Source organism: Larus michahellis, chromosome 7, assembly GCF_964199755.1.
Source record: "Larus michahellis chromosome 7, bLarMic1.1, whole genome shotgun sequence".
In the NCBI taxonomy this organism is placed as follows: Eukaryota; Metazoa; Chordata; class Aves; order Charadriiformes; family Laridae; genus Larus; species Larus michahellis.
This window is the reverse complement of record NC_133902.1, coordinates 50,816,986-50,840,012: the sequence shown is the minus strand read 5'-3', so window position 1 is coordinate 50,840,012 and position 23,027 is coordinate 50,816,986. Positions and strand designations below refer to the sequence as shown.

Here is a 23,027-nt window from a genome sequence, read left to right as displayed (position 1 = left end):
GGAGCCATTCAAAATCTGAGTGGACAAGGTCCTGAGCAACCTACTCTAGCTGACCCTGATTGAGCAGGGCAGTTGGACTATGCAATCTCCAGAGGTGTCTTGCAACCTCAGCCATTCTGTGATTCTATGATTCCAACTGTCTTAATTTCGGAGAGATTTAAGCAATATTTTAGAAAAGCTGGGCCCTGGTGATGATGTGTTTTGGAGATGAGGACCAAAATACTGACCTTAGCATAAATTTCTGTGACAAACCAATGCATAAACCCTGTTACTGCAGGGAAGAACTACAGCTTTTTATACTAGGTGGCATTTCCTAAACACTGAATATTTTCTGCCCATAAACATTACATAGTCTAGCTGTCGTCACATGTATATAGCTCACTTCAGTTTAATTAAGCTAATCTCAGACAATTAGCTAATCACCTTGGCAGTAGCAGTGTCCATGATGTAGTCACAGATGGTAACGAATACACACAGCCGGGTGTTATCTGCTAGTGGCTAGCCTCTGAGTCCAGCTGCCAATGTGGTTGCATTCCATTGCTAGAAAAGGACACAAGGAAATTGATCTTTGTGGGTTTCCAGCCATTAAGGATCAAGTGGGGTAGGCAGGCAGCTGATCATCACTCTCTGTTGGATGCATGTCTTCAGGAAGGGCCCAGACTAGTACAGTAACCTGGACTCCTGCCATCCAGCTCATATGACACACCAGGATTTCACGATCAACCACGCTAAACTGCAGAGAGGTCTAAAAGACTGAGATGACACTTTGGTCCTCTATGTGTATAAAAGAGGAGATCATTCATTAAAACAATTAAAATGGTTTCAGTTCCTTATTCTGGCATGATGCAGATTATTCCAACTCTAGAATATTGGCTTCCCTTTAATGAACTAATAAGGGCAATGGTGATGGGCTAACACTTTGAGATATTAAAGTTAGATTCTCAGAAAAACCTGAGCAGCTGTAAGTTCCAGAAAGCCCACAAGAACTACGCAAAATCTACAAGGTCTTCCATAAAATGCAATTCAACCCATCTCTACTTTCTCATCCCAGCTGCAGGTCTGCACTGGTTTTGATTTGGAACACATGCAGGTACATGTCCACCTGCGTTTACAACTGACACACTGAATAGGTTCAGTTGTAAAATATGGGGTAAATGAGAAACTTCATAAAAAATTCACAAATGTGGTTTGAACCCAGCTGTATTCCATATGCTACACAAAGTGTTCATGATGCTGTAACTGAGACAATAGCCCCATGTGCCACAAGGAAGACATTATTTGGAAGCAATATTAAAACAAAACCTTAAAAAATTGCGATTATGATAGCCTAGCTTGCTTCTTCCAAACACAGATATGTTGCTCTCCTTGTCCTAAACTCAAAGACATACTTTAAATTCCCACACAGATTCACTGAAATTCAAAGATACCTTATGGAGGTACAATTTGCACCAGCAATTTCTAAGGCCTGTTAACAACAACACGTTCTATGACTCAATTAGTCTGTTCTCTATGTGCTATATCTTGATATAGCTGTATCTACACCATTTATATCAGTTCAGGTGTGGGTAACCTTTCTCTTCCAAAGTCCATATTTCAGAATTATGTGCCTCAACTAATTGGAAAATTATTTCTGAAGATACCTTTGTATCCATCACTTGCATACGAATACAGATTTTTTTCTTACATAAGTTAGACACATTTGAAAAAAAAAATTATATCTATCTGATACTTAATTTTAAACCCAGTGCCTATCGAGCGCTCATCACTGTCTGACAGATAAATTTGATCTAACAGGAAAAGTTATAATCTGTTCAAAATGAAAAGACATCTCTGAAAGGTTTTCCGGTTTGTGGCTGTACACAATAAAAGCTCCAGTTTTCTAGTTCAAAACTTTTAGCTTAATGGTGCAGATGTTCATAAATGACATCAGTGGTGGATTTTTTCATGTACAACCCAAGATATCATAAAAGTATCTTTTCAGAGGTTTTGTTTTCTGAAAATAAAACCCGTCTGCCTTAACTCAGCTCTGTTCCACAACTCTAGTAACCAAAAATGACTATACACTTTTGTTTCATGATCTTTTCTATATGTGATTTTGATACCTTTTGTAGAAGTTATTACCATCTACCTAAAATGATACAACTGAAATCAATGACTACTTTTGTGTTACATTGTTAACACAAGTTAGTTAATGGTAAGTTGGAACAAATATTTTGAATTTGACTTCAATGATGGGAGATAAACTCTGGGAGACAAAATACTGACATTGTCGGCCCATTAAAAACATTCCTCTTTGGAGATAAATTCAGAGTCTCTAGTACGGACTTCTTCAGCTCTAAGGCTTTGCTAACCCCAAACATGATTCCCTACAAACCTTCCTGCAAGATCATACATACGGAATTTGAGACATTTTGACAACAACTCAATAACTATTTAATAAAATCTTATTGTTAATAACGATTGCTTGGTAAGTCAAGCAATTAGGAATGAATCTATCGGACAGAAATGAGACATGTGCCAGGGGGAATTCATATGATATCTAAGAAATGCCAAACTTCAGAGAAAAACTGTTAACATGAGTTAGTGGTTTAAACTATTGTCTAGACCTGCCACAATAAAATTATCATTATTGCTTTCCGAGTCTTCTTTTTTGTGACTTTCCACAATTGCAGCTTGAAGAAAAAAAACAAAGACAAAAAGAAAGAAGTTCATAAAACATGTTTTGAAATTTCCAGAGAAGCACGCTACTTTACTAACTCTAAGCAACATCTTTTACAAGATACTAAGACAAAGCAGTGTTGGAGCACATGATACCTTGCCACAAAATAAAATTTGTAATTTCTGAATTCCTATACATAATGCCATGAGACAGGTGCAGGATCATCACTCATCTGCAAATGAAACTAAGTTTTCCTTGTGTGCCATGCTGATTATAGTCAACTGACATAGCCAATATATTCTGCTCAGCAGGATCTAACAGACCTTCTCAGGACAGTTTATCAATTTGTGCCTTGTGCCCAAAGAAGACTTGCCAAGTCAGATGGAACCCAACACGGACACTGAGGTGAATTCCTTATTTAGGGTTTTACCTGACCAGGGTTTCCAGGTCATAATTCTTGGCAGAGCTGGGGATGTGACGACGTGGGTGAAAGCAAAATAGTGATGATCCTGGCAGTACTGGTTAAGATAGGAACATGTGGACCGTGACACACACAAAGGACGTAATTTTCTCCTCCCTCATTATTAGTGTCAACTCTGTCCTGTCCAGATTTTTAATTCAGCAGCATTGCCTCGGTTAAATCTGGATCCAAATAGCAAACTTAGTCACATACATATAAATCAGTACAGACTAGAAAGAACAAACCTGTATCTACTTAAAAATGTATTCTGCAGACACAGTATAAGGTAACCAGGAAGAAAATATGTCCAGAACCTAAATTACACTGAGTTGCAGTAGGGAAACTTTTACCTGCTTAAAATTCATCCTTGAACTGACTTCCCCTGGACTTTTGTACCAAAAGGCTTTTCTGCTGAGGATGGTTCAGTTTATTTTCAAACAGCTGGTGGAGATGGCAATTATACTTTAAACTAAATAAAGCCAGTGGCCAGACCTGTTATCCAGTCTGTGAAAGACTAGACAAGACGACGTGGTTCATATTCTGAAGTTCTGGCAAAATAAATTTAATTCTCATCCTGGTAATCCGTATGACCTCTGCAAGACAATAATTACAGATGGTGAAAAATTACTTTTGCTTCATCTCTAACATTAGTAGCTTTAAAAAAAATGTTATATGCAGTAAACACTTTGAAATTAATAGCATAATAGTTCTGCAGTTTATTCTGCATTACAGCAAGGTACTGCAGGCTGAGCCTTACATAATTTGTAGTCATTCAGATTCCTAAAAACACGGTGGTTACTGGTTTAAGGTAGCAAAGTAATCTGCTGTGAATTCCTGTACTGTTTGTGCCATCTGCTGGCCAAGAAGAAGCTGAAAGACGCTGCATTTCAGCCTGCAGGAATCACTCTTGAGCCAAAAAGCAGAAGGAAGAACACTAGAAGGAAAGGTCACGCTATCCCTGGAATCGAGGAGCAGCTGGGATCTCCAGCTGGCCAGCTGGAAAGCACTGCCTAAAAGAGCTCCAAAAAACCGTCTCCTGGAAATGAGGGGCTCCCAACTTTGGCCTACTTGATAGCACTGCCGGGCTGGTGAAAATCCAGAGGATTTCCATGTTCTTTGGGCCCATCAGGAGGAACACAGAGCAGACCAGGTGGCTACTGAAGACGCAGGACTTCACCAAAGGTGCAGCTGTGTCCTTTATCCCCAGGGTCGGCACTGGGGATTCTGCAAGCCTGAAAGTTTCACCAGCTTTAGCGTTGGAAGTCGGCACTGAACGTTTTCACTGCCCCGTGAGATAACAGCCGGTGGGGATCTCTGCTTTCGGCTGCCGTCTGGCGGAACTGTGGGGCACACCACCGTGTCTCCAGCCCCTCCGGCTTGCACACCAGAGGACAGGAGGGTGTCCCCAAAACACCTCTCCTGCCGGTGCTAAATCTAGCACCGTGCAGGCGTTTTTCTTCCATTGGAGATAAACACCGTGAGCGCAGGTAACACTACCGGGCGAAGGGGTACTGTGGGGCAGGGGGTGGCTGTGGAGGAGACGGAGGAGATGAAGGAGATCCCTTCCCCAGGGTGACACCGAGCGCTAGCCGTCTTCCTTCGCTACGCTACCGGGGACGGGCGGGGGCGGGACACGCGGTGCCACCTCCCACCCGTGTCCGAGGACACCCCCATCAGAGGTCGCTGCCTCTGTCGCTGCCTCCCGGCGAGGCGATGTCTCCGCCGGGCCGCCGGAGGCCGCTGCGGGCCGCCCGTCAGGCCTGGCGGGGAGGAGGGGGTTCCGGCGGGGCCCGTATCCGCCGTCCCCACGTGTGGCCGGTTGAGCCGGGGCCGGGGGGAAAGAGGCGGCGGAGATGTCGGTGTCGGTGGCCGCGGGCAACCTGCCCATGCGGCTGCTGCGCAAGAAGATCCACAAGCGCAACCTCAAGCTGCGGCAGCGCAACCTGAAGCTGCGGGCGGCCGAGGGCGCAGGTACGCCGGGGCCGGGGCCGGGGCCGGGGCCGGGGCCGGGGCCGGGGCCGGGCGGGCGGCGCTGCGGAGCCTCTCCCCGGCCGAGCTCTTGCGGAGCCGTCGCTGACTTTGGGTTTGTTTTTTTTTTCTCTTCGCTTTCTCTTTTCTCTCCGAAACGCGTCTCCGCGCCCTGCAGGCGAGGCGGCATCGCAGGGACCGCCGGAGGAGGAGGAGGTGGAGGCGGCGGCGGCCGGAGCGGCCGCGGATGCTGCGGATGCTGCCGATGCTGCCGATGCTGCCGATGCTGCCGATGCTGCCGATGCTGCCGATGCTGCCGGTCCCCGGGGCGGGGAGGAGAAGAAGAGGAAGAAGAAGAAGAGGAAAGCGGCGGCTAATGCGGAAAATGGTACGTTATCTTAATAAATACGACTCGTCTCCCCAGGCTGAGTTATTCCCGGAGATCCGAAAAAACGCCTGCTCTTGTCTTCCACCCGGTCGGAGAGGATGTGTCCGCTGGACGGTGTGAGAAGTACCACGTGTCGGTCTGGTGCATGTTTTAAAGTCCTGGAGGTCTTCAGTGTTATCCTTCTTCTTATTCCAGCTGTAACATTTGAATTTTAATATGTACTAAACCAGTAGCAACCGAGGCCAAGTGCCGGGTCCTGCAGTTGGGTCACACCAACCCCACACAGCGCCACAGGCCTGGGGAAGAGTAGCTGGAGAGCTGCCTGGGAGAAAAGGACCTGGGGGTGTTGGTGGACAGCCAGCTGAATATGAGCCAGCAGTGTGCCCAGGTGGCCAAGAAGGCAAACGGTATCTTGGCCTGTATCAGAAATAGTGTGGCTATCAGGGCTAGGGAAGTGATTCTGCCTCTGTACTGGTGAGGCCCCACCTTGACTGCTGTGTCCAGTTTAGGGCCCTGCACTACAGGAGGGACATTGAGGTGCTGGAGCAGGTCCAGAGAAGGGCAACGGAGCTGGTGAGGGGTCTGGAGCACAAGTCTCCTTGTGCACAAGGAGCACAAGCACCTCCTTATGAGGAGCAGCTGAGGGAGCGGAGGTTGTTCAGCCTGGAGAAAAGGCGGCTGAGGGGAGACCTTCTCGCTCCCTACAGCTACCTGAAAGGAGGGGGTAGCCAGCTGGGGGTCGGTCTCTTCTCCCAAGGAACAGGTGATAGGACAAGAGGAAACAGCTTCAAGTTGCGCCAGGAGAGGATTAAGATGGATATTAGGAAAAATTTCTTCACTAAAAGGGTTATCAAGCATTGGTGGAGGCTGCCCAGGGAAGTGGTGGAATTGCCATCCTTAGAAATATTTAAAAGACGGGCAGCCGTGGTGCTGAGGGACATGGTTTAGTTGTGGACTTGGCAGTGCTGGGTTAATGGTTGGCCTTGATCTGAAAGGTCCCCTTCCACTCTAGATGATCCTATATTGCTGCACAGGATTCTGCTTTGTAACGTTACGTTTGGATGTTTTGCTTGTTTATTATGCCAACACATATACTGTCTTTCAAAGTAGAGCTTTGACAGACGGATGGTTTCTGTCTTGAATGTGCTTGAATGTTCACCCATTGCATCTTTTTAGCACCACATCCAGCCTTTGGCAGCATCTGTACATTATGAAACTGAAGTATAGTGGGAAACTACCCCAAAAAAATGTCACCCTGCAAATATTCTTAGATTTTTCTATGTTTTTATACATACATATACACACACACATATATATATTTTTATATATATTTGAAACTTCTATCTTTTATATGTTTGATTTTTGTGACACTTCTCTTTATTTGCATACCCACGAGTGTTTTCATGCAGGATTTTCATGTGAGGATTCAGGTATTTAGAACATTTCACATGACCAGAGCACAAACTGTGTTGGAAACTTGATGTCTGCATTACCGATAGGAAAGAATTTTGTAACTTGTTCCACATTTCCACAGAAAATTTCATGTAGTATACATTAAGCTTCACTGTTTTACTGTGCGAAGTGGACTGTGCGCAAGGAACTTCCGAATTTTTTGCTCTTTGCCTCAAACTTCCATAGAAACCTCACCTCCCTCCTCCCACCCATGAAAAAAGCATGATATTTGTAAGTGGTTTACAGACTAAAGAAATTCACTCTGTCGGACAACTTTTGATCATGAACATGCCTTTTGTGTCTCTAACTGACGTGTCTTCTGTAAAATAATACTCTAGATACAGAAACTAAAAAAGTGAAAACTGAAGAAGATGAATCCGTGGAGGCAGAAGATGAAGAGAAGCAGGATTCTGGAGAGAAGGAAAAGGAAGAGGAGGAGGGGGAGGGGGATGAAGTGCCCAGTTTACCACTAGGTGTAACAGGTATTTTGTGTCCTCTTTTTCATACACGTGCAAAAAGCCAAGGTCTAACACTTTCTTCCAGAGCAAATTGCATTTTTCAAATTAGCTTTGTAAGTCAAGTGTTTGAATATAGGTGACATGACACTGGCAACTGTACAGCTGTTACTCTGTTCCTGTTCTTTGAAATTTGGATTATATACACACTCCTATTAGTCTTAAAATTGTTAGTGAAAATCTGTTCTAATATGTATATACACATATACGTTTAATTGTAAAAGAAGAAGTCAACAAAGGGCAAGATGGAGGTGTACAACTAGTAAATTTGGCATGAGAAGCAGTGCATTCATGTTCATTTTTAACAGCTCTGTGTACTATTCTTAGGAAAACGTTAATACAGAGTATTTTGTCAGCATCTTCAGATTTTATGGTAGAAAGGAATAAGAAAAAAACCTTTTATTTTAATTTTTTTTCATCTAGGTCAATTCTAACTGGGTAATCTCAGAGGATAGATGGAACTGAAGAAATAAGTTTGAATTTTTTTTTTTTTATTCCCCCTCCCCTCACTTCAGGTGCTTTTGAAGACAATTCTTTTACTTCCCTGGAAGGTCTTGTCAGTGAGAATACACTGAAAGGCATAAATGACATGGGTTTTACGCACATGACCGAAATTCAGCATAAAAGTATTAAGCCACTTCTGGAAGGCAGGTAAGAAATGCATATTTTAATCACTATATTGACCCCAAATGTTGTGTAAATTTTGTTAGGAAGCTAAATTCATGAAATGGCACTTTCTGTAGCTAAACTGTTTTTTTTAAGTATGTTCTCATACATTTTAAATGTTTTGTTTATAGACATTAATACAAGTTAACACAGTATATCTGTGTTGGCGTGTGAATAAATATTTGAGGTAAGCTCATGGAAACTGCTTTGCATTTGGCTTTGAAAGCAGGGGAGTCTGTCTTCACCTGTCTCGTGTCAGCGCGTCCTCAAAGAATCTCTATTTGAGGACCAACTGCTGTGAACCACACCTGCCACCCAGCTCTTAATACCAGCTCTGCTGGTTTTCTGGATGCCATGTTACGTTTTTACAGTGTCAACGTTGCTTAAAATACGATTGTTGTCTTCTCTGTAGGTTTACCTAAAATACTTCTCTTTCTAACTTTCTTGCATACAGGGATATTTTAGCAGCTGCAAAAACAGGCAGTGGTAAAACACTTGCGTTTCTTATTCCTGCAGTAGAGCTCATCTACAAGTTAAAATTCATGCCCAGGAATGGTAAGGCTCTTCATTTCACAGTTGAATTTTACTGTGCCGCAGCCGTTCAGGGACGTGGCTAGGAGGGAGACTGGATGAATTGTTGTAACTTATTCTTGTCTGATTGATGTATTTTTTAGGAACGGGTGTTATTATTCTTTCTCCCACTCGAGAGCTTGCTATGCAAACCTATGGAGTTCTTAAAGAAGTTATGAATCATCATGTTCACACCTATGGTCTGATAATGGGGGGCAGTAACAGATCAGCAGAAGCACAGAAACTTGCAAATGGAATCAACATCATTGTAGCAACACCAGGAAGACTGCTGGATCATATGCAGGTAGATAAAATATTGATGTCTAATCTGCGTTATTAAAACGTAATAAAACTCCTGTCCCTGTCTGACTCTGAATTTGTTAATCTTCTAGAACACTCCAGGTTTCATGTACAAGAACTTGCAGTGTTTGGTAATTGATGAGGCGGATCGTATCTTGGAGGTTGGATTTGAAGAAGAAATGAAACAGATCATAAAACTTCTACCGAGTAAGAAAAAAAAAAAAATCAGTCTTTTCTGGAAGTCACTTGACTAACATTATGTCTTCTTTATGACTCAATTATTGTAAGAGAAGTCATTAATTTTTATAGTTCTGTAAATGCACTTGCGACTGGTTGTCTTACTCTGTCCTTTTTTCCTGATAGCTAGTATGTATTATGTTATTTAACATCATTTATCTGAAGGACAGAGTTTTCATATGCACTTTAGGGATATAATTCTGTTCATATACGATCCTTTTAGTTTAACGTCTACGTTCTCTCATTCATCTTCCTCTGTCCATTTATTTTCTGCCGTTATTTCCTAGTAAGACTTAAACATAAGGAAAAAGCTCTTCTGACTTGCAGTTCAAATTTTCTTCATACATCCCAGAACAGTACCTTAAGGAATTTTAAGTAATTACCTTAAAATTTTCTTCTCCTAATTTTTCATTTAGTTATTCCTTCCAGTTGATGTATTAAACAGATTCTCAGAGTCAGTAAGGCTCTACCTTTAACTTTCCAAATGCAGAAAAAAAACTCAAAAGAAAACATGGAAATAGTGTATAAAAAAATCAGTGATAAATATTTTGAAGTTCCACATCTTAAATATTAAAATTCAGATTTGCATGTTTAAAATGCAGATATATAAATCTAAAAAATAACATCCTGTGAAGAATGTAAATGAACAGTGCTAAAAAGAAAGGGAAGGAAGAGTGGGAAAATGGCATTTTCTTCATGAAGTGGAAAATGACAGATAAAAGAAATTTTTACTTTGCATGAGTTTAAATTGGTTTTGTTCCATTATGAAGGAAATTCCGTCTTAAAACGGACACTTCAAAACAGGAAAAAATATTCAAAAATGGTGGCAGCGGTTGTTCGGCAAGAACAATCGCGACTGTTCTTGCAGTTGTTAAATGGAACAGGCGAAGTCTGTGTTTTCCATGTACTCATGTAACAAGAAAATGTTAGAGGATCAGGATATATATTTGAGGTGGGCGATGACAGGCAGGCAGGAGATGTCCTACACCTGCTCTAAGATCACCAACATCCCTGAGGCTCAGTGCAGACGTACTGCCACGTGACTAAATAGCATGCACAGATGTGTAGGTTCTAGGCTGATTTTGCAAGACAAACAGTAACAATGCCCTTTAGTTTTGGTAAGTTTTTTTTACTGCGGTCTCTAGCATGATTTTTTTTGTTTTTCTGTTTTTGTTTTTTTTTTAACAAAAACATTCTAGTATTCATGGGAATGAAATCAACTTAGAAGTAGAAAATTAGCAGGTCAGTCTCTGTTTAAATCATTGTTTTGTGTCTAAATTGGAGAGCAAATTATTATTAACATTCTCCCAGAGAGAAAGAATAATTGTGTTTTGATAGCTGTTAGGATTTTGGGGGTGGGGGCAGCCTAAGTAAACATCCTGTACAATCCATAATACAACTGCACCTGTCTTTGCTTGTCATTAAGAGTGTGTTTGAATTAGAATTTAATTGAAAAAAGATGATGACTTGCTCGGGGAAGTTTGCAGCTAGAGATTTTATGGAATTGCTATTTGAATTCTTCATTAAAAAATCAGGTTGTCTTCCAAAATAAATATTTTTTCAGAGCGCAGACAGACGATGCTTTTTTCTGCTACGCAAACCAGAAAGGTTGAAGATCTGGCGAAGATCTCTCTGAAGAAAGAGCCGCTATATGTTGGGGTTGATGATAACAAGGAGACAGCAACAGTAGATGGTCTTGAACAGGTAAAACATAAATGTTATTAAAAGAGGTATGATCTGTGAACATACCGAGTCCTATGTGTTTTTAACAGGGTTGTACAAACAGTGTCTTAAAGGGTGTTTACCCTCCTAATCAGCAAAAGCTATCAGTTGCTTAACGGCCTTTATTCAGTCTGCTAGCTATAGTCAGTTCTGTTCATCTAATCAGTGTCTGCAGGACAGATGATATAAAACATCATGAAATAGTAATATTACTTACTTAAAAGTTACTTACACTTGTCTATTCCTATTTATATTACATACCTAAGCCCCAGTTGTCTTTCTAACTATTCTCCACGTTACTCACTAGAGATACATGTACTTCAGGTATATTTAATTGTTGCTGCTTCAGATAATAGCTGAATGGAGCTGCACAGTAGTTTTTGGGTTTGCGCGGTTGATATGATGAGTATTGTTATAAAATTACCAGTAGCTATGTATTACCTTAAAAGAGTAAACTGGTAGCAAGAATTCTGTAAAATAAAATTTTTGAAATCATAAAAAATATTAAGAGCCCTATGCAGTTATTCTCATGCCTAATGTCAGTAATTCAAATTTCTTGTCGTGGATTTTTGTTGTATAAACTAATTACTTTTGACCAAACTTGTGTTAGTTTGGATAATTAAAAATTACTTCTTTATGTTTCAGGTTAGTACAGTAAGTTTCTTGCCAAGCTCATCATCTTTAGGAGTTCATATACCAGGGTGAGGGACAGACAATAAATCGAATGGTTTGGTCCAATGTAGCTGGAAAAATTGGCATGTTTGTTTCACAATATAACACTTCCCTGATTTAATTGTATTGCTGAAGCAAAAGTTTGTTCCATGCTACTTTATTTAACAATATTTAAAAATTTTCCAGGGGTATGTAGTGTGTCCATCTGAAAAAAGATTCCTTTTGCTCTTCACATTCCTCAAGAAGAACCGGAAGAAGAAACTAATGGTATTTTTTTCTTCATGTATGTCAGTGAAGTACCATTATGAATTACTCAACTATATTGATCTGCCTGTTTTAGCCATTCATGTAAGTATTTTATTAATTGATTAATTAATCTGATAGTACCTGTAAGTTGTTACTGACCTTACATTTGCCTTGTTTATTTCAGTCCAGTTTCAAATAAACAGATACTCTGCTCACAAAACTGATGATGATCTTGGTTAGCCTGTAGAGGAAGGAGATAAAGCAAAGACTACGTAATAACAACACTTCAACGTTGTTAATATTGCTCTTTTCCAAACCAGGGCTGAACACCGATAATAATTTATGTTCTGTGTGTAGAAAACGTTATGGTTTCTTCCTAGTGGTTGCCCGCCATTAGCACTAAAACTCAATTTGTGGGGCAAAGCTATTGTCAGAGGAATCCAAACACCCTGATCCGTGGAGTGTTGGGTACTATTTCTAAGGCCAGGGTGATGTTTGGTTTTACTATGCCAGTGCTCACCATTTGGATGAGTATTTTCAATCTTTATCAAAACCATAGGATACATAGTTTAAGTGAAAGAATTGACTGAAAGTTTAAGAAATAGTTATAACTAACCACAAATGTCCCTTTTTAATTTTCTTTATTATTTTGGGGATTTTTTTGCTATACTTTGATAGAACTGTTACAAGTATTATTTTATTTTTTTTTTAAACCTGTAATCTTAACATATCGCTAGACTTGCAAATGTCCTTTTTCTGAACTTCAGGCATTTATGCAGCCCCCTTGAAAGGAATGCTTACGCAAACAAATTTCTAATGCTTTGGAAGATACAGTGGTATCTCTGAGAGATGCCATTTCATGTAGCCCTGCGCTGTTGCCTGTGGTGGCATTGTTTCTTCACTGTGAAATGGTTCGGCTTGGTCTGTACAAGTCCATGATAGGGAAAGATGCTTCATATAATATTTTTTTGGGGGCAGAAATATGTAAAATAGGAACCTTAAATTTGAGCTTACAAGTTGGCAGACTGTTTTTAATTTTCCTTTTTAGTTGCTATTTCATCATTTGTGTGTTTCTTTCCTTTCAGGGCAAGCAGAAACAAACCAAACGTACTACAACATTTTTCCAGTTCTGTAATGCAGAATCTGGGATACTGTTGTGCACTGATGTGGCTGCCAGAGGATTGGATATTCCTGAAGTTGACTGGATTGTCCAGTATGACCCTCCAGATGATCCAAAAGTAAGTTAAGGAAATAGAGAAACTTCACAGAAACAAATCAAATCCTAGCTACAAATGTAGTTGCAGAGAAAAGCTGAAGCTGCTGCTTGACAGAGGTCAGGATTCAGCCATGTTCATATCCAGCAGCTGATTTCTTCAAGCTCCCAGGAAACACTGCACCTAGCTGAGACCTTCGTTACCTTTTTAAGAGTTGCTTTTTTAAAACATTATTCTTTGTGCTGTTAAATTATTTAAAATCTAATCAGCTGAATAACAAAACACTTCTCAGGAGGAGTATGAGTTTATATATGCATCCCTGAGTCTCCTAAACAGGTTCTTCCAATGGAAATTTGATTTTTATTTAAAAATCAGTATTCTTATTTGAATAAACATCCAGCGTAAACAAGCAAAACTCAAAAAACCTCAGAAGTTTTGACAAATATACAGGGCAAATATACCAAAAGCAAAGTTTAATTTTCAGTTACAGCAGACTAAGATTTTTTTTTTACTTCAGTAAAAGGTAAAATACTTTTAGTCCGGGGGTTTCTGTCTCAGCCTAATTATGCTTTGCATCTTCCACACTTGGTTTCCCTCATCCATGTGTTAGTGCTAAGAAAAAGTCTTACAAAATAATGGATGATGTTAACTATTAGTGTTAACTTTGGGGTTCCTTTGTGAAGCTGATTATTATACACGTGTGAAAGACTGATTGGACTTGGTGTTTCTTATTCTTCCAAAAGGAATATATTCATCGTGTTGGTAGAACTGCCAGAGGCATAAATGGTAGAGGACACGCTCTGCTCATTTTACGACCAGAAGAACTGGGCTTTCTTCGTTACCTAAAACAAGCCAGGGTAAACTTATGTCTAGATGCTTTTAATAATTTTTCTTTTTTTTTTACTGTGCAACAGCTTATAAAGGCAAAACCTGTAATGATTAATCAACACTTTAATTTTTTAAGCAAAAAACATTCTGTTTCTTAGAAAATATTTAACTGAACATCTGACTTAAATCTAAAGTCGGCAGGACAAAAGTAAATGTTGAGTGTACTTACAGTTGCTTTGCAACTGTGCAACTTGTGTTATTAAAAGCTAAATAAATTTCCTACGTCCTGTCTGTGGGAGGATACTGGGAGCTTGGCCATCCAGAGGAAATTAAAACACGGATGTTGCTCATGCTTTTTTTTAATTTTTTTCTATTCAAAGACTCAATCGAATTTTGTTCAATTCCAAAAGAACGGTAGCCTTCTTGTAAATATAATCATTTTAAAATGATAAAACTGCACATAATTTTGAGGTTCCTGTCCTTATGGGCTTGTTTGCAGAGTTTTGCCACTTGCAACTGAAGCGGTATAGCTTCTAAAGCAAAACCTAAAGGGCTAAAAGTGCTGTATTGTGAGCATCTTTATTACTCTAGCTTAAAGGAGGTGATAATACTGACATATTGATGTAAAAGCACTTTGTGCCTATGATAAGGGTAGTAATGGTATAATGGTCTGATCATTGCTATGAATAAAAGATGATGCCAAAAACCTAAAAATAAAAATATGTACAGATGTGCTTTTCATTCACAAAAACATCCTTGAACTTGAGAGTTGCAATTGCATATTAACAGATACAGCTGTGGTATTGAAAATAAAAATCTTCTGTTACCTTGCAGGTCTTTTTCTATTTGTCTTAGGTTTTAAATGTATCCAGTGTTCACACGGTACATATAACTTTGATATTTTGTTGTGGTTTTGTTTTTTTAAGGTACCCCTAAGTGAATTTGAATTTTCTTGGTCAAAAATTTCAGACATCCAGTCTCAGGTATGAAGTGACTTCATACTACAGCTACTCTGAATATCTGTGTAATAATTTATATGGAGAATGTTATAGTCTATAATGACTGAAGTTTAAAAATATGTATGCTTGTCTGGAAAAGTTCCTGTAGATGACTACCATGCAGTAAATACTTCTGCCGTGTTGTCCCTCTATGATATTAAAGCAGTAAGATGTTTTGACATTAAAGATGAATTTTTTAATATTCAGTACTAAAGCGTCATCATTATATGGTATGAATTTGCTTGTAAGAATTCTTTTTTAGTGTTACATGGCAAAACCACAGGGATGTAAACCTGCTTTCAGCTTTTGAACAGAATGTTCTTGTGTAGCATAGCAAACAGGATTTCAGTAGCTTTTATTGAATAGTTCTGTATGTTCAGATTCATTGGGAGTAACATATGTCTTATAAGATGATTTATTCAGACTTCAGTGTGCAGAAGGAGATCCAGTACCAACACTTAGAAATGCTAGTATATATCCCAGGTGTATTTAAATGATATTAATAAAGCCCATTATCAGCTAAACCTGTTTTGTGCTGCAAAAATAGCCATGGACCATGAAGTTGAATATCATGGATAGTTCTGTAGATGTGAATTTCTATTGTCCCTTAATTCTGTGAATTATTCTGTTGATAAGAGCTCTGTAAGGCTTCTTTGCAGTAACTTAAATTTATAGCAAGTACAAGAAACAGTGACGACAGTCCTTAAAGAAGGAGGTTCCTAGTTAAGAATAATTAGGAAATAATGATGTCTGTGTAACTTATTTTTAGTATGCTGAATTAATGTATGTTAAACATCAAATGAGACACTTTGACCTAAAGGCTATTGGTCCGCAACAAATAGACTGAGACATTTTATGCTACCGCATCTGCATTTTTGTCTTAGAATTAATACTGCTTACTTTACAATGCATTTGCATCATAATAGAGAAGACTACATAGAGAATTACATGGAATGGTACAGTTTAGATGTCTGACTTAAAAGTATACTGTCATTGTCCATTAATTCTGAATATGCATAGTTTTGTGGTGTGACTGCAGTTGTATACTCCTCCTGTTTGGGACAAGCCAATTTATTATTTCTGTAAATTTTCATACTGCTGAGGTTTTATACTATAATTCAGCTTCAGGCTATTTTGACCCTCTATTTGTTTATAAAAATACTCTGATATATGTATGTGTGCTCTACTGTCAAAGGGCAATTTTGCTGGAGTCACTAGTGAATATCACTGCAACTCACAGTAAATAATTTTCTTGAATGTAATATATATGCTTGTTTTAGCTATAATTGAATATGTCTTTTGTTTGTTTGTTCGTTTGTTTTTTCCCCTCCACCAGCTGGAGAAACTGATTGAGAAGAACTACTTCCTTCACAAGTCAGCCCAGGAAGCATACAAAGCTTACATTAGAGCTTATGACTCCCATTCTCTGAAGCAGATCTATGATGTCAATAACTTGGATCTTCCCAAAGTCAGCCTTTCATTTGGTTTTAAAATTCCTCCGTTTGTCGACCTCAGTATCCTTTTATGCTTTATAAATGTTAAATGCAACTTACTAAAGGTCCTATGCTACTTCAAATTCTGAATTTTTTTAATTTTTTTTTTTTTGCTATTAATCACATAAATGCATCATGCTCCAACAATAGTTTTATCAAAGAAGATGTTAAATAGCAAATAGCACAATGGAAACAGTTGCCTACAAACATCGATGTTCTGGTGCATGTACGTGTTGTATGTGCTTCAGTTGCTGCAGGGTAGCAGATACTGAAATGCATATATGCCTACATGTTCTAGAGCACTGTTCTCCTCCATGCAAAACTATTTTCATTGAAAGGTAGGTACTAATGTTTCATAATCGTAGAATATTGAAATAGAGGGACAAGAGGGACAATAGAAGACTGTATCTAGATTACCGTCAAACCTTCCAGTGGATGGAATTTGAAGAAATAGTACTTTGGCCAACTTAGTTGGACAACTGGAGAAATAAAAGCATTATTTAGAACCAAGGGCACCAAGTCCTAGTTTTGTCTGTAGTTATGCAACTTAACTATTTGTATAATGCTGCTGTTTTATTCTCACGCTATTAACTCTTACAATACCTAAAAAGCAACATTTCATTTTATTCCTTTTTAAGTTCTTTAACAATAAAATTCCAGATGTTAACAGCAACCATGGCAGAAGACTACAGAAGAGAGGTGGAGGTGGTGGATTTGGTTACCAGAAATCAAAGAATGTCCACAAAGCTAAAATCTTCAAGCATATTAGCAAGAAATCAGACAGTCGGCAGTTTTCTCGTTAATCACACATTCATTAAAATGGCTCCTCGCATTGGAATAGACTACCTTGATCAAAACCATCTGACAGTTACTTCCAATTTAAACTGCTCTGTTCACATTTTTAGGGGTCTTCAGGGTTTTGTTTCTGAGAACATCTTTTATCTTTCAGTTCAGGAAGACTCTTTGGAAGTGAGACTAAAGAGAGAAATAGAGAATATGGCCTGCTAATTTTGCCATACTTGTTGTGAGGAAGAATATAGTTGAATATAATTGTCTTAAGTCAATACTACAGAGCTTTTTATGAAAGAAAGAAAAAATACTTTTAGGTTTTATAGAAGAATTTTTTTTACATTTATCCTTTTTTTCTATGCACACCTCTGAAAAATTGTTGGAGTAGACAACACGAGGACAGGTTACAGTGTGAGATAAAAAAAAATATTTGCACACATGAATCATTGCAAGGGTTTCTAATGCTACAGAACTCTGTTTTGTCCATCAAATATTCCGAAGAATATAGGAAGATTCCTTTAGAACAGAACATACCCATGAATATTTAAGGCTGTATGAGCTCGTGATTAATTTCAGTTGTGATATCTGTATAACAAGTACAGTGTCATAGATTAAAAAAAAAATCTCTTATACAACTCTGGGACATGCTTAGTAGTGTTTCTTTTAATGTGATAAAATGGTAACATTCTAGTGAAATGTTTGGTTCTCCTTCGTATTCTCTTTAAATCTGAATGTATCCATCTGCTAATGTCTAGTGTACTCTCTTATGAATATGCAAAGAAAATTGAGAAAAACAGATTACATAAATTGAAGCACTTGACCCAGATAATTTTTAAAAATGCTCCATAACCTTGATGCAGTGAGAATTTTTGCACTTGTATCTTGTAAATTATAAAAGTGAATGGTTTTTTAGTCTTAGTTTATCAGACTAGTGATGGTCAAAGTCAAAGATACTACCACAGGATTGGCGGGGGGGGGAGAGAGACTTGGTAAGTGAAAAAGTGAGATAGGGTATAAATATACTAGAAGGATTTTTTATGGGAGAAATGTAGAACACTGAAATACAAGAAGATGGAATACATGTTGCAAACAGAACAAACATGGAGACTAAGTAAAAAAAGAATATACAAGTTGGACAAAAGTAGAATAACTACATTCCATATATTATTTTCATATCTCTACTACTGTAGAGTAGATAACTATTATAAGACTACAATGGGGGTGGGCAACAGTATTTCAAAAATGTTCATCCATCAATGCCGGGAAAGACTAAAATGTCAGAGAATCCAGACATCTGGGCCCCGCGTACAGTAAAACAGCTTTTAATTTGCATCTAAAATGTAACGCAGGACCAATTATGAATAAAAAAGCATATGTAGTTATTCCAATATAAGGTGGACTGTTATTCTGTAAGTCTTCTGAAGTAGCATGCCAGATTTAAAACTATGATATATGCACTGAAGTATCACAAAAGAACATCAGTGAACTTTCATTTCACCCTTGGAGAAACAAGATCATTTGTTTTGGAAAATAGTATGACCATTCTGTTGCTAGAGCTTCCACCATTCAAAACTGAGAGTGTTGCCTTCTTTTCCCTTTTTTGTGAAACAGCTCTGACTTTAAGCCCTAATGGACTTTTCAAGACTCTTAATTAACATTGGTCAGGTATTAAGAATTTCTGATATGTCAAAATACTGAAGTAAGTTAATTTGGATTTGAATGTCTCATGCTTCCAGAAAGCAAAATCTGCTCTGAAGGGTAAGCAATACTAAGTATGTGATACCTAGTCCATACAGTTCTAGTCTTTGATTCTGGGTTTGCTTATATATTTATAAATAATAGATGTCAAAATAGTTCTCATTTCTGTTTATTAATAGCATATTTTTAGAATAATCTCTGAGACCTACAGCATCATACAGTTTAAGGGTTCTGTCTACACCTGCAAGCTGTGCAGTTACAGTATAGAAATTAACTTACTGTGAAATTGACTGAGGGGGCTCATTAGATGAACTACAAAATTAATTACTTGGAAAGAGATGTAAGCAAAGCCGAAGTAAACCTCTGTAAAGATCAAGAATGTGGTTATGTGGGCACATGCAGTGTGAACATAGTGTGGAGTACTCGTTGGGAACAGAGAAAAAGCTGAGATGATGGGCACAGTCAGTGACCACCTGTCTGACCATGACCAGTTGGGCTTCAAAGCGCATCAGAATTCCTGCAACTTCTCTGTGTAGAAAAAATCTGCTGCTCAGAGAACTTTTTTTCTGTCACTCCTCATCATCCTGGGAACAGAAGGCTGACTGCTTTCCCAGCAGCTCGACAACCTCCAGCTCCACCTAATTTTTTCTTCAGCAGAGTTGAGGCACTGTCAATTTCTAAAGTCTGATATTGAGGACAACTGAAAAATAAGGGTTTGGCACAAGTCTGCATAACTTCTCCCTAATGTTTTTTGTTTGCATTTTCTTATAATACAAATAAATCTTTGAAATCTATCTAGAAGATGAAAAGGCTGGATAGTATTTCTCTGGAGTAGCACTAGCTTACCCTAACAAAAAAAGAAAAATAAAAAAAGTTAACACTGTTACTTAGATATTATAGATGTATAATGGCTGCACGGTCTGAAGTAACTACATAGTCTGCTATTTCACACTAATTTAATGATAAAGTAAGAGAGAAATTCCTGAGCTGAGACTAAGTGGGTATTGAAAGAGAAGGGCTTCAGCTTCTGGCTTGTGCAGATGCAGTTAGCTTTCTCTTTGTTTACGGAATCATAAATGAAAAATAGTTTCTGATGAAATATCTATGTGTCTCAGGCAGCATCTATTCTACTATGGTATTGCAAGAAGTTTAAAAGATTGTCAAACTGATTCAAAATCTAACGTTTCCTTTGCAACTTACCCTGTTATCAATCTTGTGAGCAGTTAATAGACCTCAGCCATCAGACTCTCAAGGCTTGTCTCATAACAGTGACTGATAGGTTGGGGACTAATATTGTGTGCTTTGAGAAATTGCCTTTTTTTCTCTGAGAACCTTGACAAAGAAATTGGACTCTTTAAACCACTTAAGGGGGTGATCAAAACTGTCCTGCTTGAACTGGAAGGTTTTTTTGACAGTTCTTGGAACAGGCCCATAAAGGAGAATTCCATTGCTGAGCTACTGCTCATAATCATGAAAAATCTTGTCATGATACGAGATTCCTACACCGTAACGCTGCCGAGTTATAGACAAGCACGAGACTAGGCAGAAAGTGTTGCCATCAAATTTTTCAGGGTGAATGTCACAGATAGAGGGCACGTTTATTGACAGTGTAGAGCAAGAGTACTTGAGAGCCGGATAAGATATTATCTACTTAGGTCTGCTGTAAATAAATGTGTTTATATTTTGACAGTAATTAGCCTTTTTGTTTCCTGTATGAGTTGATAACTCAGTTTAAGTAAGCTGCCTAAGCTTTAGATACTCTTAATGATTTGCTTTCAAGCCAGTAATCTAAGGCTCAGGGGAAGGAAGCTCTCACAGGAAAGGTGAAAAGGACTATGTGATTTTAAAAAAAAAATAAAACAAAACAAAACCCTCAAACTTTTGAGTAGAGGCCTCCAATTTCTTCCCACTGTGAAGGAAGGCAGGGTATTGACAGGCTACAGCACAGGTCTGTAACTTGTATTTTTAGTTCTACCACTGTCCTGGTTAGGAGATAGTTGTCCAGTTACGTCAACCCCCCAAAAGTTAAAAGGGATTTTACAGAAATCTAAAAACCTAACAACCAGAAATGAACCAGTTATTAGCCCTTAAGAGGTGGGTTGGTTTGTTTTGTGTTTTTTTTTTCAAACTAAAATAACGATGCTGAAAGAAGCCTAGAATCATCTGGCTAGGCATGCAGAATAAAATCTGTCTCTGTTCTTGACTCTTGCTCCACTAGCTTGATTTCCTCAGGATTTTAGCTGCTTGGCTTGACAGGACACTTCATGCAACTGTTTCCAATGCTTTTGTCTGCTCTAGATTTATAGAAGATGTTGCACCGTGACAATAAGAATCCAGCCTCTTGAACTGGAATGCTCTTTGCTTCTAAAAAATTTGCTGGCTTGCATCAAAGTCATAAATACTATAATGTTGCTTGTGTCAAATCTCTTTATTGCACAGCCACGTGGGGAAGAGATTACCTTTTCTTTCTCCTCTTAGCCACCACAATAAACTTTTGATACGGAGTTGTGAGGAGAGGTAGAGGAAGGATGCCATTAAGAGAATGGAAGACAAATGGAAAATCGGGGTGCTGTCTAGACACACACTCACTTTGTTATATCGGTGTCATCCAGGTTAAGAACTGCATTCACCTTTCAAAAAAATATCTGAGCATACTCTACACTAGCAGTCCATCTTCCCAAACACTTTTGTAAGCTACAACACTGAAAAACATATTAACCATCTACTATTTTTTCCCAGTTGGTCAGAATAAAAAGAAGAAAATCATAGGCTCTGCAAAATCTTGTATAACAGTTCATCCAAACGCTCCTCTCTATTTTGGCTGTCACCTGAAGATATTTAGCCACTCAGGACTTTCAGAGTTCCTCAATGAGTGGTTGCAATCCCCTATGAATGTTGAGAATCACAGGAATATTAAATGTGTTACTCTGCATAACTACAAGTAGATGTTCACTCACGGGGGTTGATAGACATATGAATTTGTAGGAGCTATTTTATCTTCCTTACAAGCTCCGGATAACTGTTCTTGATATATTGTCACTTCTTCTAATTAATAAAACCCTTTCTGTATACCAAGAGAAAACAGACTTGAGTAGCAGTTAAGTTCTGCCCAGCACCTTTTTCTAATTGTTATTAGAAAACCTGAGAATGAATTTATGAAGGTACGTAGTAACACTAATACCTACAAAATGTAATTTGAGAACATAAATGTAACCATAAAATGCTGTTGCTTAAAAAAAAAAAAAACAAACTTATTTTTTCAATAGAAATTGTATTCTCTGACATCTTTACATTCCTCTCTTAATTGTGGCAGAAGGGAAGTTAACTAAATGGCATGTAGTACTAAAAGAGGCAATTCTTTAATACTAGAAAAAGAATCCTTAACTTCTACTAAGCCCTAGCTGCAGATGACCTGTAACAAAACTATATGAAGTGCTAAATGATTTTTCAAACGTTGTATTTTCCACTTCATTGCAAAATTTTATGATTCTTTTTCTGGTGCTTTGTAAGTATGTGCTTCTGTAACTTTATGGAAACTCTCCATAATTTTTTGTCCCACTTTCTACATAAATTCAACATAGGATTATTTGTAAATAAGGATCGTTAATATTTCAGGTGTAAACTAATCAATAAGGTATGCAGGTTTTAATTATTGAACTCTTTCTTTGAGTACGGGTATGAAACTTGTCTATTCAAAAGTATTGCACAAGAAATAAACCACACACGCATATATTCCAGACTTGTACTTATGATAAATTCATATAAAGGCCTTGCTTTACTGTATGTGGAATTAATTAGTAGTAACATCTGACCCATGTGAGGAATGTTTTGTGAACAATTTGTCCAGGGAAAGAAGGCCATTTCTACCAAACTTAAGACAAACGTGAAGGAGCTGCTGTGCAGGTTTTAGGCAAGCTAGAATGAGAATCAAAGGCATTTGGGCACCAAAACTTTTTTTAGACACCAATTAAAATAGAAATCAATGGATGTGGGCTCCTAAATAACTTTGAATCTGACACTTAAAAATATTAAAATCGACAAGTGGAAAGCCCATGTCTTGTACATAGTCAAAATAATAGTTTAAAAAAAAAAAGAAAGAAAAAAATCTAGCTATTCCTTAAGATTATTGGTGGCAGCAGGAGCCAATAGTCA

The 23,027-nt window shown here is 38.4% G+C and overlaps 1 protein-coding gene across 1 annotated transcript; it reads left to right on the top strand.

The window, feature by feature from the left end:
- The first annotated feature begins 4,880 nt into the window (after positions 1-4,880).
- DDX18 (DEAD-box helicase 18) lies at positions 4,881-17,812 on the top strand. Its single transcript, XM_074595013.1, has 14 exons — positions 4,881-5,090; positions 5,266-5,475; positions 7,266-7,409; positions 7,958-8,093; positions 8,563-8,663; positions 8,783-8,982; positions 9,071-9,185; positions 10,780-10,919; positions 11,796-11,957; positions 12,941-13,093; positions 13,813-13,926; positions 14,824-14,880; positions 16,232-16,409; positions 17,049-17,812. Exons 1-14 carry the CDS (start codon positions 4,973-4,975, stop codon positions 17,189-17,191), a joined length of 1,971 nt encoding a protein of 656 aa, XP_074451114.1. The 5' UTR covers positions 4,881-4,972; the 3' UTR covers positions 17,192-17,812.
- Positions 17,813-23,027: the final 5,215 nt, after the last annotated feature.

Bases quoted from the DNA above. Each gene is read 5' to 3' on its own strand.
- DDX18 (XM_074595013.1), top strand. From the start codon at position 4,973: ATGTCGGTGTCGGTGGCCGCGGGCAACCTGCCCATGCGGCTGCTGCGC. The intron at 7,410-7,957 runs GTATTTTGTGTC...CCCTCACTTCAG, and splicing joins TTTACCACTAGGTGTAACAG to GTGCTTTTGAAGACAATTCT. The intron at 16,410-17,048 runs GTATCCTTTTAT...ATAAAATTCCAG, and splicing joins TCCTCCGTTTGTCGACCTCA to ATGTTAACAGCAACCATGGC.